This window comes from Dendrobates tinctorius, unplaced genomic scaffold, assembly GCF_039654945.1.
Source record: "Dendrobates tinctorius isolate UK_male_01 unplaced genomic scaffold, ASM3965494v1 ptg000296l, whole genome shotgun sequence".
Taxonomy (NCBI): domain Eukaryota; kingdom Metazoa; phylum Chordata; class Amphibia; order Anura; family Dendrobatidae; genus Dendrobates; species Dendrobates tinctorius.
In genome coordinates this window covers 381,931-401,778 of record NW_027361963.1, presented here as the reverse complement: position 1 = coordinate 401,778, position 19,848 = coordinate 381,931, and the positions used below count along the sequence as shown (strand labels likewise).

At 47.3% G+C, this 19,848-nt stretch overlaps 1 protein-coding gene across 1 annotated transcript in view; it reads left to right on the top strand.

Annotated features, from left to right (window-relative positions):
- The first annotated feature begins 320 nt into the window (after positions 1-320).
- Positions 321-19,848, top strand: part of LOC141073052 (uncharacterized) — a 71,976-nt gene continuing 52,448 nt past the window's right edge. Inside the window, exons 1-9 of the mRNA XM_073560371.1 lie at positions 321-723; positions 1,472-1,651; positions 2,401-2,524; positions 18,731-18,828; positions 18,907-18,985; positions 19,082-19,179; positions 19,258-19,336; positions 19,435-19,532; positions 19,656-19,770. Of these exons, the coding sequence (XP_073416472.1) occupies positions 646-723; positions 1,472-1,651; positions 2,401-2,524; positions 18,731-18,828; positions 18,907-18,985; positions 19,082-19,179; positions 19,258-19,336; positions 19,435-19,532; positions 19,656-19,770 (949 nt within the window). The 5' untranslated portion in view covers positions 321-645. The remainder of the gene's footprint in view (positions 724-1,471; positions 1,652-2,400; positions 2,525-18,730; positions 18,829-18,906; positions 18,986-19,081; positions 19,180-19,257; positions 19,337-19,434; positions 19,533-19,655; positions 19,771-19,848) is intronic.

Here is a 19,848-nt window from a genome sequence, read left to right as displayed (position 1 = left end):
GGGGGATGTGCAGCGTCTCCTCCTCACCTCACGGCCCCCGCTGGAGGTGGAGTTACCACGGTGACCGTCCCCCGCTGGAGGTGTAGTTACCACGGTGACCGTCCCCCGCTGGAGGTGTAGTTACCACGGTGACCGTCCCCCGCTGGAGGTGTAGTTACCACGGTGACCGTCCCCCGCTGGAGGTGTAGTTACCACGGTGACCGTCTCCCGCTGGAGGTGTAGTTACCACGGTGACCGTCCACCGCTGGAGGTGTAGTTACCACGGTGACCGTCTCCCGCTGGAGGTGTAGTTACCACGGAGACCGTCCCCCGCTGGAGGTGGAGTTACCACGGTGACCGTCCCCCGCTGACGGTGTAGTTACCACGGTGACCGTCCCCCGCTGGCGGTGTAGTTACCACGGTGACCGTCCTCCGCCTACGAGGCTGATAATGAGCGGTCAGATCGGCGGAGGAGGCCGCGGTGGAGTTTTGTGGCTTTTCCTCCAGATTCTTCCTGATAAATGTTGATGTTTGGGCAGAATTTAGTGATTGTCGTTCTCTCGTCCCCTGTGATTTCCATCTTCTTCATCATGAAGACGCCGGCAGGACGAGATCCCTCCAGCTGATCCAGTGCTCATCCCTCCTCCTCCTGAATGACCCCCGAGGATGGACGAGGACAGGAATGAGACCACCAGGAGATTATTCCACTGCGCCCTGGAGATCATCTCCCTGCTGAGCGGAGAGGTAACTCCTCTACATTTCTATCAGCTTTATTGTGTGATGTGACGAGTCCGACACCGGGAAGAGGAAATCCAGAATAGGAGAGAAGGATTCTTTACTGTAAGGCCGGTTTCACATTTGCGCTATATGGCCCTGCGCATGGCCGCCGCTAAGCCCCGCCCCATCCGGTCATCGCCACCTACTAGCGTACATGGACGCTTGCGATCTGCACACCCTATCTTTAGCATAGGGTGCGCAGATCGTACGCTGGCCATGCGCTAGCAGGATTTTGCCGTGCGCTGCGCACTTTTGAAGGCGCGCCAAAATGCAACATGCTTCGTTCGGCGCACCTTCAAAAGTGCGCAGTGCACGGCAAAATCCTGCTAGCGCATGGCCAGCGTACGATCTGCGCACCCTATGCTAAAGATAGGGTGTGCAGATCGCAAGCGTCCATGTACGCTAGTAGGTGGCGATGACCGGATGGGGCGGGGCTTAGCGGCGGCCATGCGCAGGCCGTCGCAGCGCCATAAAGTGCAAATGTGTAACCGGCCTACGAGCAGTGATTCTGTGGAGCTCTCTGCCCGGAGGAGTTGTCATGGGGATTCCCTATAAGAGCTTTAGAGGGGCCGGGATGTCTGTCCGGAGTGTAATAATATTCCCGGTTATGGCCCCAGATTACTGGAGACGGTTATTGATCCCGGGATTTCTACTGATTGTCAGATCTGGAGTCGGGAAGGAATTCTTCTCCCTAAGTGTCTCTCTCCATACACAGGATTACACAATAGTGAGGAAGACACCGGGGGACTGTGTGACTCCCATCATCCATCTCCAGGAGTCAGGAGGGCGGAGCCCGGGCCCCATCACAGAGCCTCCCCCGCACTCCCCGATACATGAGAGGAACAAGAAGATCCTGGAGCTCAGCAACAAGATGATCGAGCTGCTGAGCGGAGAGGTGACTGCTGGGACATTATACAGGACTGGAGGATTCTGGGTGATGAGAGGAGAGGTGACTGCTGGGACATTATACAGCACTGGAGGATTCTGGGTGATGAGAGGAGAGGTGACTGCTGGGACATTATACAGGACGGCACTGGAGGATTCTGGGTGATGAGCGGAGAGGTGACTGCTGGGACATACAGGATGGCACTGGAGGATTCTGGGTGATGAGCGGAGAGGTGACTGCTGGGACATTATACAGGACGGCATTGGAGGATTCTGGGTGATGAGCGGAGAGGTGACTGCTGGGACATTATACAGGACGGCACTGGAGGATTCTGGGTGATGAGCGGAGAGGTGACTGCTGGGACATTATACAGGACGGCACTGGAGGATTCTGGGTGATGAGCGGAGAGGAGACTGCTGGGACGTTATACAGGACGGCACTGGAGGATTCTGGGTGATGAGCGGAGAGGTGACTGCTGGGACGTTATACAGGACGGCACTGGAGGATTCTGGGTGATGAGCGGAGAGGTGACTGCTGGGACATTATACAGGACGGCACTGGAGGATTCTGGGTGATGAGCGGAGAGGAGACTGCTGGGACATTATGCAGGACAGCACTGGAGGATTCTGGGTGATGAGAGGAGAGGTGACTGCTGGGACATTATACAGCACTGGAGGATTCTGGGTGATGAGCGGAGAGGTGACTGCTGGGACATTATACTGGAGTATTCTGGGTGGTGACGGTGTCGTTGTTGTCAGGTTCCTATAAGGTGTCAGGACGTCGCTGTCTATCTCTCCATGGAGGAGTGGGAGTATCTAGAAGGACACCAGGATCGGTACCAGGCCGTGATGATGGAGGAGCGCCGGCCTCTTACACCACGAGGTGAGCAGCGAGGCTCCTTTTTGGCTCCGGTGGATGTGATGACGTCTCTCCGGCGTCGTCCTATAATAGATGAGTTTTCTCCAGACTTGCTCTGGTTTTCTCTACGTTTTCTCCGTCTGACAACAGCTTTCATTTTCCTGATTATTTTCTTCTGATCTGTGAGTCGCGGTTTCTCCGCTGTCGTCTCGTCTTTGTCATTGTGCTAAAATAATGGGTACTTGAATCTGCGAGTCTATAAATACCAGATTTTGTAGGAAAACCTTGGTGAAAGATGCAGAGGTCTTATACAGGACCCCGGCAGTCATGGTAACCCATTGCTGGGATTCTGCGACCAAGGGACTTATTAGCAGGAGACACCCAACTAGTTATATGGCACTGCCAGGGTGTCAGCAGCAGTGAAATGGTTAAATGGCAGCAATCTGAGCTCTCTCCACATTTCATCTGGCATCCTCCATGCTTGAACACCAGATATCAGGAAAGGGTTAGAGAGCCTTATCACATGAGGTCAGAATGCACGGGACGGGGTGTTGTAGGCTTAAAGAAGGGCGCAACGACGGCAAAATGTCAGGGGGTCCTCTCTTCCTCTTCATGGGGTCTGATCAGAACAATAGAAGTGGGATGGTGACGCAGGTGTTGGCCCTGCAGGGACTTCGGGCCGCACAAGTGTGATAATGATAATAAGCCTACGTCTCCCTTAATCCCTCTACAACATGCACTGTACATATTAAAAACACATGTGACATGCGCAAATGCGAACAAGTCTGTAAGACAGCGTTCACACCACCCACTAACTGAGACACAACAAGAAAACAGATTTGCAAAAATACTCTGCAGTAAAATATATGACAGTAATCAGCAAGTGCTGGATAACAAACACAGGGTATTTAGTCGATACGAATTTTTGCAAAAAAATGTATACCAAGCTGCTTCACCGCGTCAAGGTAACCCGTATTGAAGCAGTCCCTGTCTAATGTATTTAAAATCTGAACAGTGTCTAAAATGAACAGGATTCGGACAGGTGCTTCTTAGTATGGGCTTGTGGTGCAAGACAGCTCTTTTGTGCATGCCACCCAAGAGACGGGTGGGGTCAGAACAGTAGAAGTGGGATGGTGACGCAGGTGTTGGTCCTGCAGGGACATCGGGCCACACAAGTGTGATAATAAGCCTGCGTCTCCCTTAATCCCTCTACAACATGCACTGTACATGTGCGGCAAGTTCCGGTCACGCTGGTAATGATCACCGCTCTGCACTCTATATTTCCCTCAGATCTGATGTGCAGAGCGGTTGTACAGCCCATGTGTACCTGTGAGGGTGAGTGCACACAGTGCGGATTCACCGGCGGATTTTTCCGTGTGGATTTGCAGGTAAAGTGACCTAAGGAAAACAAAAAACTGAACTGGAGTAGACTTGAGTATATATACACATATTGTTTTTTTCTTTAGGAAATGTGACCTGCGGATTTGCCAGCGGTTTTCCCCTGTGGTTTGACACCTGGGCAATGGAACAGTTGTCAAACTGCTGCGGAATCCGCTCAAAGAATTGACATGCTGTGGATTTAAAACCGCAGCAAATCTGCGCGGAAAAATCCGCGCCGTGGGCACTGCGGTTTTGAAATCCCATTGGCTAACATGGTACTGTACATTGCTTGCCGATCTGCTGTGGATCCGCAGGGCCAAATCCGCTGTGGATCCGCAGCGTGTGCACACACCCTGAGAGAGAAATAATTGGTGGCCAGTGCGATCCTCCTGCGATCTCTTCTGTCTGCTGTGCTGTGTGACTGATCTGTGACCCCTGTGCCAGGTCCGCACCCCCCAACTCCATCACTCCCCAATTGCATTTTTGGTGCACTTTTTTGCGCCTTTTGAATGTGCAACCACAAATGCATTATGTGCTGAGCATCCATGCTCAGTTTTTGACGCACTTTTATTTTTCCCCTCAACACTTACTTACATGTGTGCCTCTTGTGGCCGCAGTGCTCTGGTCAGTACTGCTGATCACAGTCTCTACCAAGGGACTTTTTTCTATTAGTGGAGTAGTGGCAGAAAAAAGACTAATAGTAGTTAGTACCGAGTAGGTTTAGAGGTGGGGGAGAAGCACATTAAGGGAGCGAACGTCAGAGTGATAGTGACATCCATTTTTCTTTTACAGAATAAACTAGCATTGAGCAGCTTCATAGGTAGTGCATGAGTGCAGTGATCGCTGCTGGAGTTTTTTTTCTGCCAATTTAAATTGATGAATGGTTGATATTTACCTCTTATATCAGCTACTGCAACTTATTGTCTGCTATCTTTGCAAGACCAGAGATGCAGGGTCATTGAACAATGAATGTATAATGGTCAACGTGTGACTGTACACACCGCCTCCAGCATGGCGAATTTATATGACACACGCGACCCTGGATACACCGCCTCCAGTAGGGCGAATTTAAATAATAAGACATGCAGCCGGATACACCGCCTCCAGCAGGCGAATTTCAGAAATACACGTGAAACTGGATACACCGCCTCCAGCAGGGCGAATTTAAATAAGTGGAAACACCAGGGAAGCAATTACAATGGTGGGCCCTGCGATAGGGAACGGGGACGTGGAGACCTCCTACACTCCCCTGAGTCAGTGTCTCTACACTCCTACCGATCCCTAGGCCGGTTCCGCACCGGACGCTGATCAGGATACCTTTCAACCCTAGCTTGCCCTGCACCTACCCCTTTCTAGTGAAATGGCTGGTGCAGAGACTAATTCCACCACTGCACTGAAATACACATAAAGGAAAGGCACAAACAGGGAAACACCACTTAGCTTTGCTCTGTTGCTATTGCTCCCAGCAACAGAGTCCACCACCAGAATTCAGCTTCCACCTGAAGCTACTACACCAGAGCTCTGTGTGAGCTGCAAAGAACTCTCAGTTGCTCCTTCCTCCACCTGACTTGATTGGAATGAGCAATATCACCAAAACCAGTGAGAGCACATGACACACCTTTATAGTTATGCCAGAGGAATCACACCTGTTAGTGATTCCCGTGTAATAACGCTAACCACCATCGGGGGCAAACTAGAACAAAAGACACCACTGTGTAATAATCCCATTGGCCACCGGGGGCAAAACCAAACCTAAGCACACAGCTTAAGGAAAAAAAAGGTTACATGTGCTTTTAACTGTCATCATCCAACCTGGATCATGACAGTACCCTCCCTCAATGAGGGGCCTCTAGACCCTCAAGACTGCTCCTCATCAGGGAACCACCTACGGCGGGGACACCCAGATCCAGAGTTCACACCTGCAACTACCTGCAATTCAGGTTTATGACAAACGAGCACCGCTGGTATTGGCAATGTATGTTCTGGAGGCACCACACACCTCCGAAGCGCCGACCTGGGGAACGAGTTGTGTATGTGCATGTGTGGGAGTAACTCGAGCAGGGCTCAGGGCCCTGGATAGCCGACACCAGATACGGCCCGATCACCTGAGAATTCCAGACCCCCGCAACACACTTCCACTGGATGTTTTTGGTGGCCACCCATACATGCTCGTTCACACACAGGTCCGGACCTGAACGTTTATTGCCACACATTTGTTTGTCAAAATAGGGTGAACTTTTTCTGGAACTGACAACAGAGGCGTCCTCCTGTGTCACCACACTCACACCCCGCAATTCACCAAGGGAAACACCACCCTCCAACCCCTCCTACTACGAGGTCTGCGCCTCTCAGGGTTGGCTAATGGCGATGGTTGAGCCTTGCCCCTACTCTCCTGGAGCACCTCCGCTGCTCTCACTGGAAAGGAAGGGGACGATTGTAGAGAGACGGCAGAGACAGTAGCCCCTAGGCAGCAGCCCTCACACGACTGCTCCCAGCTGACTACTTCCCCAGTCCGCCAATCTAAAACCGGGTTGTGATTTTTAGACCAAGGGGGCCCACAACGATAGGTGCTGGATTTCCCTCCAAGACGTAGTATGACTGGGACTCATCATGATGTTCACTACCCAGAACAATGTCTTCTACGACTTGGTTTAACCCCCCCTGGCTCAGTGGGACAGAGTTAATGGCCTGGACGCTTATGGGTCTGTCCGGCGTCTCACACCTCAGACCATGAGTCTGGACAAACTGAGGATCCACCAGACTGACTTCAGCTCCACTGTTCACAAGCACCGGTATGCCCTCAGGTACCTCGCAACCATCACCTCTGCTGACATAATACCTTCTGAGGGCGAGGAGGAAATATACACTCCCAGGTCGTCTTGCTCCACTTGACCAGGGGGGCACGGCTTCTCTGACAGTACAGAATTTTTGGCATCAGTGCCAAGGACTAAATCATTAGTCTGCTCACTACAGGAACGTACCCCTTCACCTTGGGGAACACCAGGCAGCACCATGGGGACACCAACTCCACCCACCTGCCTGGGTACGTCCGCCTGTATAAGCAAGTCCTGCTCCCCAGCAGGGACTCCACGGCACATCCTGGCCAAAGCCATATATGGACCCTCTAGTTGAGGCAGAGGGTAGGCCTCAGACCCATAATTCCACTGCAGGTGCTGCTGAACCGCATCACTCAGCTCCTCACTAATCTCAGTGAGGGCCAGCAACAACTGCTCACCGGTCTGCACTTGGCCCATGGCTCACCAGAGGGAACAAAATGTTATGGTTGGTGATAATGTAATGGTCAACGTGTGACTGGACACACCGCCTCCAGCAGGGCGAATTTATGACACACGCGACCCTGGATACACTGCCTCCAGTAGGGCGAATTTAAATAATAAGACGTGCAGCCGGATACACCGCCTCCAGCAGGCGAATTTCAGAAATAAACGTGAAACTGGATACACCGCCTCCAGCAGGGCGAATTTACATAATAAGGGGAAACACCAGGGAAACAATTACAATGGTAGGCCCGCAATTGGGAACGGGGACGTAGAGACCTCCTGCACTCCCCTGAGTCAGTGTCAATACACTCCTGCCGATCCCTAGGTCGGTTCCGCACCGGACGCCGATCAGGATACCTTTCAACCCTAGCTCGCCCTGCACCTACCCCTTTCTAGTGAAATGGCCGGTGCAGAGACTAATCCCACCACTGCACTGAAACACACACAAAGGAAAGGCACAAACAGGGAAACACCTCTTAGCTTTGCTCTGTTGCTATTGCTCCCAGCAACAGAGTCCACCAGAATTCAGCTTCCACCTGAAGCTACTACACCAGAGCTCTGCCTGAGCTGCAAAGAACTCTCAGTTGTTCCTTCCTCCACCAGACTTGGTTGGAATGAGCAATATAACCAAAACCAGTGAGAGCACATGACACACCTTTATAGTAAAGCCAGAGGAATCACACCTGTTAGTGATTCCTGTTATGAACTCTTTTATGAATGAGTCACCGTAGGAGGCAAAAACAGAAATACTAGCTAAGTCCAGAAAACAAGAGAAGTTGGCAGCTATCGGATTGCAGACCCCTGAACTTATCAACACAACTAGCAGTAGCCGTGGGGGGTTCCTACGGTGCCCTAGACCCCTCGATCACAGCCAGAGTACTACATAGCCTAAAGACAGAAAGGGAAATCTAAACTGCCCCAGAGCAGACCCCAAAGCAATAGGAAACCCCCAACATATAATGACGGTGAAGCAAGATGAAAAAACACTCACACAGATAGAAAGATAGGCTGAGCAAATGATGGGGCAAAGCTAACTAAATAGGACAGAATAGAAAAGCTGCTCTCTGCAATCCGCCATAACCCTCTCAAAAACAAGAGCCAACAGACTGATGGGGAAAAAAAAGCCCTGAAGACGCTATGCTTCAAAAAGACTATATCAGTACTCAGGTATTATCTGAAGAGAGAGCAAAAAGGAATTCAGCTCACCCCAGCAGGGAATGGCAGAAATCAAGGAAAACAATGCAAAACAAAACCAAAACACAAATGCAAAAAGTAGAGCAGAAAACTTAGCTTTTGAGGAGCAGGAATCAGACTGGTCTCCAAGAATCCCTCAGAGTAATCACCCGCAAGGCAGAAGGGCGTCGGCTGCCTTATATCCAGTCAGCAATCCCAGTCATCATCATTCTGCTCAGGTGCTTTGTAATGAGCCTCACTACCTTCCTTCACCAGAAGAGGGAGTTCATCAGACCTCAATGGTGAAGGGGAAAATGAACTCACAACAGATTCCCATGTAATAACGCTAACCACCACCGGGGGCAAACTAGAACAAAAGACACCACTGTGTAATAATCCCAATGGCCACCAGGGGCAAAACCAAGCCTAAGCACACAGCTTAAGGAAAAAAAAAGGTTACATGTGCTTTTAACTGTCATCATCCAACCTGGATCATGACAGAATGTTTGCTTAACATGTTCAGTGACCATTGTGGGGGTCCTGAGACCTGTAGACTTGCAAACATTGAAAGATAAATTATAAATAATCAAACAGTGCAAGTTAATCTCATCACATCTTTCTCTTGACCTGTGGATGCTAGCCTGAAGGACCGTTGTTCTCTATAAAAGAGGCTATGCTCCTTTATAATGATATATCCAGAGATACAAAAGGAACCAGAGTCTTTTTAGAAGACAGCAGCCAAGACATCATGTCTCCATCACGAAGGACAAAGATTTGACAACATTCTAAAGGATGCCAACTTAGGGGCCTGGACCCCGGCTGAAAAAAATACAGATCTGCTCCATTGACCATCACTGAACCATATAAACTGTTCCAAATTATTATGCAAAAAGAGTTTAGGAGTGATAAGTTTTTGTTTGTCATTTAAACTCATTGATGGTGATGTGTCAGGGCTCTTTATATCTCTGAAAGCAATTGCAGATACCTGTGCACATTAGTTTGGCAGGTGTGTCCAAATAAAGGCAAGACTACTGAAGAAGGCTGTTCCACATTATTAAGCAGCCTACATTTTTTGCCAAAATGGGAAAGAAAAAGGATGTGTCGGCTGCTGAGAAGCAACAAATTGTGGAGTATTTAGGTCAAGGCATTGACTACAATCAGCATTGCCAAGACACTTCATCGTGATCATCGCACAATCAAGAAGTATGTCGATGATTCCCAGCACACACGTGTGCGTGCTGATAAGGAAAAATTGAGGACTCTTTCCAACAGGCAATTGCGTCAGGTTAAAAGAGCAGCTGCAAAAATGCCTTGTCATAGCAGCAGGCAAGTTTTTGAAGCTGCTGGTGCCTCCAACGTCCTCCGAACAACAAGATGCAGGGTCCTTCAGAGGTTTGCAGCTGTGCGTAAGCCATCCTGTCCACCACCTCTATCCACTGCACACAAGCAGAAACGGCTCCAGTGGGCCAAACCATACATGAAGACTGACTTCCAAACTGTTCTGTTCACCGATGAGTGCCGTGCAACGCTCGATGGTCCAGATGGATGGAGTGGAGGATGGCTGGTTGATGGACACCCCATGAAAACACGGCTAAGGCGCCAACAAGGAGGAGGTGGAGTAATGTTTTGGGCTGGAGTCATGGGGAGAGAGATTGTCGGCCCCTTTAGGATCCCTGAAGGGGTAAAGATGAACTCCATAATCTATGTGGAGTTTCTAAAACAGCACTTCCTGCCATGGTTCAAGAGGAAGAACCGTGCTTTCCGCAGCAAGATCATTTTCATGCCTGATAATGCACCGTCTCATGCTGCAAATAACACATCTGCATCTCTGGCTGCTATGGGAGGACAAACTTATGGTGTTGCCACCATCTTCCCCTGACCTCAACCCCATTGAGAACCTCTGGAGCATCATCAAAAGGAGTGTCTATGATGGCGGGAGTCAGTTCACATCTAAGCAACAGCTCTGGGAGGGGATTCTGTCCACATGCAAAACAATTGAAGCACAAACCATCCAAAAACTGACAAATTCAATGGACGAGAGAGTTCAGAAGCTTCTTTCCAACAAGGGCTCCTATGTGCAAATGTAACATCACCTAGAATAAAGTTTTGACTTGAAAACTGTTTGATTTCATTTTGTAATAAGCTGATAATGCTTATCATTTCACAATTCACCATTTTTTTGTTCAAAATAAAAATAAAAAGGTTGAAAACTCTGCTGTGCATAATAATTTGGAACATGCATTTTGAGTGTTTATTTTTAAAAATATACTGTTTTCATAGGCAGTTTGTTCAAAAACATTGCAATTATACTAGAATATTAGATGACTGGAAAATAACAATGACTGCAATTCATATAGGTAATTTAGAGAAAATATGAGGAAATATTTTTTGCATAATAATTTGGAACACAGTGTATATGTTTGAGGTAGTCAGGATTGGGACCCACCGGTCACCTGGCTCCATGGAGATGTTCAGAGAAACCAGTGTGTGACCCTCCGGTCACCTGGCCTTGTACCTCAGAGTGCTATCATCTTCCTAAACTTGTCGTTACCTCCTTTCTGGGTTTGCCACAGGTGGGGTAGTCGGCCCTGGAAGCTAAGAAGTAACTCTTATCCCAGCGAGTCAGTGGAAGGGCAATACTCTATAATTTTGCACCATCTTGGGGTATTTTGCTGGGACTGTTTTACGTGTTATTTGCCTGTTTTGTGGTTCATTAAAGCATTGCCACACTGTTTTACCCTCACCCTGTTTTTGGCTGAGTAGCGTTTTGCCCACGTTAAAGGGAAAGCAGGCGTTTGGTAGGATGATCCCTGGTACATGCGGTTTTGGCTAACCGACCGGGGTGCCTGACAAAGTCACATATGAAAAGCCCCGGACATATCCAGACAACAGAAACCCACACAAGTGTCCCGATTCTGGAAACTACACATCTTAAGGAATTAATCTAGGGGTGTAGTGAACATTTTTAACCCTTAGGCTGTTATGAATGGGTCACTGAGGAGGAAAAAAGCAACAAATGCTAAGTCTCAGAAAACCAGAGAAGTTGGTCACTATGCAGACTGCAGAGCCTTGATCTTAACACACAACTAGAAGCAGTTGTGGAGCGTGCCTACGGTGGTCCTAGACGCCTCGTCACAACCGGAGCGCTACATAAGCCTAAAGCAGGAAGAGATGAAAACTAACTCCCCAGAGCAGACCCCAAAGGAAAGACAGCCCCCCACATGTATTGACGGTGAAGCGAGATGAAAACACAAACAAAGGCAGAAAAATAGGCTGAGCAAATGATGGGGCCAAACTAACTTGAAAGGAAAGATACTGTCTGCAATCTGCCAAAAACCCTACCAAAAATAGTGTCCAACGCTTCTGATAACAAAATTAACCCTGAAGTCACTAGACTTCTCCCACTATATCAGCAATCTGGAATATTCTGAGACAGAGCAAAAAAGAGGCCAATCTAATAAAGGACAAAAAGACAAGTTGGCAAATACAGATAAATAAGAGTGGAAATTCAGCACAGCCCAGCCGGGCTGGCTGACCACACAAAACTGAGTTGACCAACAAGAGCAAGTGTGAACATTAGCAAAAAACAAACAACTTGAGATGACTGGAACAGAGCTGAAGTCCAAGACCTGAGTAGCAGACTAATCACCAGCAACAGCATAGGGCGTCGGCTGTCTTATATCCAGTCTGATACTCCAGAGATCCAATCACTATCCTCCTCGTCATGTGGCAGACCATTACCAATTAAACCAACCTCACTACCTCCTGTCACTACCAGAGGGAGAACGGAAGGAGAACTCCCAGCTGGTGGAGCAGAAAATGAGCTCATAACAGTACCCCCCCCCTTGAGGGAGGGGTCACCGAACCCTCATCCACGCCACCAGGCCGATCAGGATGGGCCCGGTGAAAAGCACGAACCAATTTATTGGCATGAATATCCAAGGCAGAGACCCAAGAATTATCCTCCTGGCCATATCCCTTCCATTTGACCAAATACTGGAGTCCCCGTCTGACCAAGCGAGAATCCAATATTTTCTCTACCTCATATTCCACATTGCCTTTAACCAAAACAGGGTCATGAGGAGCCGCCACAGGAACTACTGGCTCCACAAACCTCTTCAACAGTGATTTGTGAAATACGTTATGGGTTTTGAATGTAACTGGAAGAGCCAACCGAAAAGAAACAGGATTAAGAATCTCCAAAATCTTATAAGGTCCAATAAATCTTGGCTTAAATTTTGGAGATGCAACTTTCATAGGAATATTCTTAGACGACAACCAAACCATATCACACACTTTTTAACCAGGGACCAATGGTCCTATGCCTGTTGGAAAAACGCTGGGCCTTTTCCTGAGAGAGTGACAACTTATCCACCACTTGGTCCCATATCTGCTGCATTCTCACAACCACAGTGTCCCCACCTGGGCAGGACGAAGATTCCACCTGTCCCGAAGAGAATCGAGGATGAAACCCAAAATTACAGAAAAAGGGTGACATCAAAGTGGCAGAACTAGCTCTATTGTTCAGAGCAAATTCGGCCAAGGGCAAAAATGAGACCCAATCATCTTGATCAGCAGAAATAAAACATCTTAAATAAGACTCCAAGGTCTGGTTTGTTCTCTCAGTCTGCCCATTGGTCTGGGGATGAAATGCGGAGGAGAAGGATAACTGAATTCCCATATTGGAACAAAAGGCTTTCCAAAATCTGGAAACAAACTGGACCCTCTATCGGACACAATGTTCTCAGGAATCCCGTGTAACCGAACCACCTGTTGTAAAAACAAGGGTACCAACTCAGCGGAAGATGGCAACTTTGGGAGTGGTACAAGGTGGACCATCTTCGAAAATGTATCACAAATCACCCAGATAAGTCATTCTCTGAGAGACAGGAAGATCAGAGATAAAATCCATTGAAATATGGGTCCATGGCCTCCTGGGCACCGGGAGGGGCATCAGCAACCCACTAGAACGAGAACAGGGTTTAGACCGAGAACAAGTCCCACAGGACTGTACAAAATTCCTGACATCACGAGACAAGGCAGGCCACCAAAACGACCGACTCACCAAATCTCTGGTACCAAAAATACCTGGATGACCAGCCAATGCGGAGCAATGGACTTCAGACATCACTCTCTTTCTCCACTGGTCAGGAACATACAATCTTCCCATAGGGCAACGCTCAGGTTTATCCTCCTGAAATTTCTCCAGGGCGCGTCTCAAATCAGGCAAAATGGCAGAAAGAACTACCCCCTCACCTAGGATGGTAGTAGGCTCGGTCACATTAAGAGAATCAGCAAAGAAACTCCTAGAAATGGCGTCTGCCTTAACATTCTTAGTGCCCGGATGAAAAGAGACCACAAAATTAAAAGGCGTGAAAAACAAGGCCCATCTAGCCTGTCTAGGAATCAATCGTTTAGCCGACTCCAGATAAATCAGATTCTTGTGATCGGTGAGGACCACAAATTGATGTCTAGCTGCCTCCAACCAATGTCTCCACTCCTCAAATGCCCATTTCATGGCCAACAATTCCTGATTCCCCACGTCATAGTTGCATTCAGATGGGGAGAACGTTCGAGAAAAGAAGGCACAGGGATTCATCTTAGAAGTCACAGGATCTTTTTGGGACAAAACAGCTCCTGCACCAATCTCAGAAGCGTCTACCTCCACTTGAAATGGAAGTGAGACATCAGGTTGCCGTAGAACTGGAGCTTAAGTAAATCTCCGCTTAAGCTCCTGAAATACGGAGACAGCCTCAGGAGACCAATTCAGCACATCAGCTCCCTTCTTGGTCAGATCAGTCAGTGGTTTGACAATACTAGAAAAATTACCTATAAATTTACGATAGAAATTAGCAAAACCCAAAAACTTCTGGAGAGACTTCAGAGAAGTAGGCTGAACCCAATCATAAATGGCCTGTACCTTGGCCAGGTCCATTTCAATAGTCGATGGAGACAAGATAAATCCCAAAAATGAAATCCTCTGTACACAAAAGAGGCATTTCGATCCCTTAACAAACAGGGAATTCTCCCTCAAAATCCGGAACACAGTCCGGACATGTTCCACATGAGAATCCCAATCACTAGTAAAGATCAAAATATCATCCTGATAGATGATCAAAAACTTATCCACAAAGTCTCGGAAAATATTCATAAAGGACTGGAAGACAGAAGGGGCATTAGAGAGCCCAAAAGGCATCACCAGGTACTCAAAATGTCCCTCCGGAGTATTAAACACCGTCTTCCATTCATCCCCGTGCTTGATGCGAATAAGATTATACGCCCCCCTGAGGTCAAGCTTAGTAAACCAGCAGGCACTCTTAACGCTGGAGAATAAATCAGACATCAGAGGTAACGGGTACTGATATTTAACCGTCATCTTATTAAGGGAACGATAATCAATACAAGGTCTTAATGAACCATCTTTCTTGGCCACAAAAAAAAAACCAGCGCCTAAAGGTGACGAGGATGGTCTAATATGACCCTTCTCCAACGACTCCTTAATATAGGATCGCATAGCATCATGTTCGGGTACTGATAAGTTGAAAAGCCGACCCTTGGGAAATTTACACCCAGGCATCAACTCAATTGCGCAGTTATAACTTCTATGAGGAGGCAAAGACGCAGACTTACTCTCACTAAATACATCAGAGAAATCAGCCAGATAATCAGGAATATCATGAGACTGAGGAGAGGTGGAGAAAACAGGAGCGTCCCTAAAAACACACTGACAACCCCAACTCACCACAGACCCAGATTTCCAATCCAAAACTGGATTATGAGTTTGCAACCAGGGAAAACCCAAAACAATAGTATCATGCAAATTATGCAGCACCAAAAATTTACAATGTTCTTGGTGGTCTGGGGCAACTCGCATTATCACCTGGGTCCAAAACTGAGGTTTATTCTCTGCCAAAGGAGCAGCATCAATACCCCTCAAAGGAATAGGCGTCTGCAGAGGCGTCATGAAAAAACCACAACGTTTAGCAAAGTCCAAATCCATCAGATTCAGAGCTGCTCCTGAATCCACAAAAGCCTTCGTGGAAAATGTGGACAAGGAGCAGATCAAAGTTATTGCCAAAAGAAACTTGGGTTGTACACTGCCCACAGCAAATGTGTGTGCAAAATGTTTCTCTCGTTTAGGGCAGACAGAAATAGTATGAGAGGCATCTCCACAGAAAAAACAAAGCTTATTACGCCGATCAACTTGAATGGCTAATGACATAGAGCCATCCAGACCAGAGGGAACAGGAAATCCCACCATAACATCCTTTACGGTCTCTGACAAACCTTTCTGAAAGAGAGCTGCCAGTGAACTATCATTCCATGTAGTAAGGACCACCCACTTTCGGAATTTTTGACAATATAACTCTGCAGAATCCTGACCTTGGCTTAATGCCAACAGGGTTCTCTCAGCTTGATCAACGGTGTTAGGTTCATCATACAACAACCCCAAAGCCTGAAAAAATGCATCCACATTAGTCAGAATAGGATTTTCAGGTGTCAGAGAAAACGCCCAATCCTGGGGATCGCCGCGCAGCAAGGAGATGACAATTTTAACCTGCTGCACAGAGCTCCCTGATGAGTTAGGCTTCAAGACAAGAAATAATTTACAATTATTCTTAAAATTCAGAAATTTAGACCGATCCCCAGAAAACACATCAGGAGTAGGGATCTTAGGTTCAGCAACATGTGACTGAATGAGGTAGGTAGAAATTCCCTGCACTTCAGCAGCAAGTTGCTCCACACGATCAGACAGTTGCTTAATCTCCATTAGGAGAAAAAAAAAATCCTCCTACGGCCCCAGAGAAAAAGAGGATAAAATATATTTAAAAAAAAAAAAAATTCTGACACTTTTTTTTTTTTTCTTTCCACCTTTTTTTTTTTTTTTTTTTTTTTTAAACAATTCCTTCCTGCTTTTGAGTACCCTAGAATCTGCGGTATGGCTGGTGATTATGTTATGAATGGGTCACCGAGGAGGAACGGTGAAGGTGACGGTGAAGCGAGATGAAAACACAAACAAAGGCAGAAAAATAGGCTGAGCAAACGATGGGGCCAAACTAACTTGAAAGGAAATATACTGTCTGCAATCTGCCAAAAAACCCTACCAAAAGTAATGTCCAATGCTTCTGATAACAAAATTAACCCTGAAGTCACTAGACTTCATCCACTATATCAGCACTCTGGAATATTCTGAGACAGAGCAAAAAGAGGCCGAACTAATAAAGGACAAAAAGACAAGTTGGCAAATACAGATAAATAAGAGTGGAAATTCAGCACAGCCCAGCCGGGCTGGCTGACCACACAAAAACTGAATTGACCAACAAGAGCAAGTGTGAACATCAGCAAAAAACAATCTTAACTTGAGATGACTGGAGCAGAGCTGAGTCCAAGACCTGAGTAGCAGACTAATCACCAGCAACAGGATAGGGCGTCGGCTGTCTTATATCCAGTCTGATACTCCAGAGATCCAATCACTATCCTCCTCGTATGTGGCAGACCATTACCAATTAAACCAACCTCACTACCTCCCGTCATCACCAGAGGGAGAACGGAAGGAGAACTCCCAGCTGGTGGAGCAGAAAATGAGCTCATAACATTAGGCGATTCGAAAAATTGTATAACAGTCTGAGTCAATGGAATATTACCATTTTTTACACTATAAAATGTTGCTTTTGCCCCAAGGTTACAATTTCCAAAAGAGATAATAGGAGAAATTTAATTTTCCAATTTCTTACACAACTTCCCCTGAGTAAACCAATACCCAATATGAGGTCGAGAACTAATTTTGAGGCAACGTGCAAAGCTCAGAAGGGAAGAAGCGCCATATTGGAGTTCAGATTTTGCCGGAATGGTTTGAGGGTGCCATGTCACCTTGACAGAGCCCCTGAGGTGCCAGAGCAGCAGAAAACCCCCATAAGTGACCCCATTTTATTAACTACAGCTTTCAATGAATTCATCGACGAGTGCAGTGATCATATTGACAGCACAGGTGGGTCACAGAATTTTATACTGTTGGACATTGGAGAAAAAATAATTACATTTTTACCAGAAAAAAATTGTATTAGCCCCAGATATGACATTATCAGAACTTCTGCTGAACGTGGCAATACCCCATATGTGTCTGTGCAGTACTGCTTAGCCATACAGCGAGACCCTGGAGGGATGGAGCGCTATTTGACTCTTGGAGAAAAATTGCAATAAATTTGTATCAAATACCGGGCACACTCAGTGATTTTTTGGTGCAAAAAAAATCAGAATTTTAATACATACAGTAGCCACTAGTTACAAACATTTCGGTCGTAATAGACCCTCATCAGTGTACTAGGGTTAATTTCTAGATGCTAGTGTGTGTAAATCACAAATAGTAGCCAAAGATCAGGTAAAGAGTGTAGCCCGGAGCATAGGTGGTTAGTGACCTGCAATCAGGTCTTCCAAAATAGGTATATGCCGGGTATCCTATGTCACGGGATCCACCGCAAGACAGGGAGGTGTCTTGTTTGCAGACTCCATATACAGAGCCCCTAAGTGCCAGAAGAGCAGAGCACACAGCGCTCAAGTGACCCACTCTCCCCATCTTGGAAATTGCATCCCTCCAGGAATTTTTCTACAAGTGTAGTGTTGATTTTTGACTCGGTGTTTTCCAGAAACGAGCAACAATGGATGTGTTTGAGTGAAAATTGTAAATCTGCCAGTGTAGTGCCCGTACATTGCAGAGCCCCCTCCTAAATTTTGCAGTACGGGCACCGCTCCTGGCATGGACAGCAGGTGATTGGCTATCACTTAAACCGAGCTCCTGGCAGCAATCACCAGGACGGACCTAAATGTTAAAGATAGTGAAGGGGTTAAAGAAGAATAAAAACGCAGTAACTCGTCTCTTAATAGGAGGACGGCAGGTTCTCTCCTCTTAGTGATCCCAGAGGATCCTGTCCAGGAGGGAGGCCGTGTCCTCATGAGCGCTCAGAAAACAATCACTGGTAAATGGTAACCGTCCTTCCCCCAATCTTCATAACGTGAATTAGGAGAGAAGAAACCGTTGGATAGAAATGTGGAGCTTTCTCCAGCTCCTCTGTGGTTCCATTCCCGGTGGAGGGAAACTTGGAGAAGTTGTGTTTCTTAGTGCGGCTCCTCCATCTGACTGACAAGGGTCTTCTCTGTCCCTCTCCTCAGGGTCCTCATCCTCCGGGTGCAGAGCAGAGAGCATTAGGCTTTGGCCTCACTGATTATCACTTCATACTTGGGGCCACAATGTGCTGGGACCTCAGTACCGGTGGTGAGGACCACAACAATGTAATTTATTCCCTGATACATAAACCCAGAATTACCGGTTCTGAGAGACGTGTCTCATATATAGACAGATACACGGCAGGTCATGTATTCAGTCTGTGTGTCTCCACAGATGGATCCAGGAGGAGAAATCCACCAGAGAGATGTCCCCGTCCTCTGTGTCCCCAGGACTGTCCAGAGGAGAATCACAACATCCTGGAGGACCATCAGGTAGATGACACTGAAGCCCCCACAACATCTGACCATGAAGTGATGGGACCTGAGCTCATCTTACATTTTTCTTTTTAGGGTGAAGATCTGATTAATATTAAGGTTGAGGTTATACATGGAGCACAAGAGACGATCGCAATATGGGCCGATCAGCAGGGTGAGGAGGGGAGACTCATGTCTGTTCTGTGGTCACCTACTACTCTATCTTCTCATGACAATTTATTTCATCACTGTGGTTTTTTTTTTTTTACAGATGGATCCAGGAGGAGAAATCCACCAGAGAGATGTCCCCGTCCTCTGTATCCCCATGACTGTTCAGAGGAGAATCGCAGCATCCCGGAGGATCATCAGGTAGATGACACTGAAGCCCCCACAACATCTGACCATGAAGTGATCGGACCTGAGCTCATCTTAAATTTTACTTTTTAGGGTGAAGATCTGACTGATATTAAGGTTGAGGTTATACATGGAGCAGAAGAGGCGATCGCAATATGGGCCGATCAGCAGCGTGAGGAGGGGAGACTGTCATGTCTGATCTGTGGTCACCTACTACTATGCACATTATCACATGACACAATCTATTCCATCACTGTGTGTTTCCTACAGATGGATCCAGGAGGAGAAATCCACCAGAGAGATGTCCCCGTCCTCTGTATCCCCAGGACTGTCCAGAGGAGAATCACAACATCCCGGAGGATCATCAGGTAGACGGCGCTGAGCCCTGTACCGGATCTGTATATGGGGGGGACATTTCTGAGCGAGGTCATAGATGTCACAGATTTTGGTGGTTTCTTGTATTGTGCTGATTGTTACATCTGATATATCAGGAGGAGGATCCGACTAAGAATAAAGTGAAGGATGAGACAGAAGAAGTGATGACGAGGGGGGATCAGCCGTATGTGAGTGACATCAACAAGGAGATTTCGGTAGATGTTTCCACAGGTATGTGATAATGATCGGTCTGTGATATCGTGTGGAGTCTCTGGTGCAGTGAGGCTTTATCCGCTGTCCACATTACAA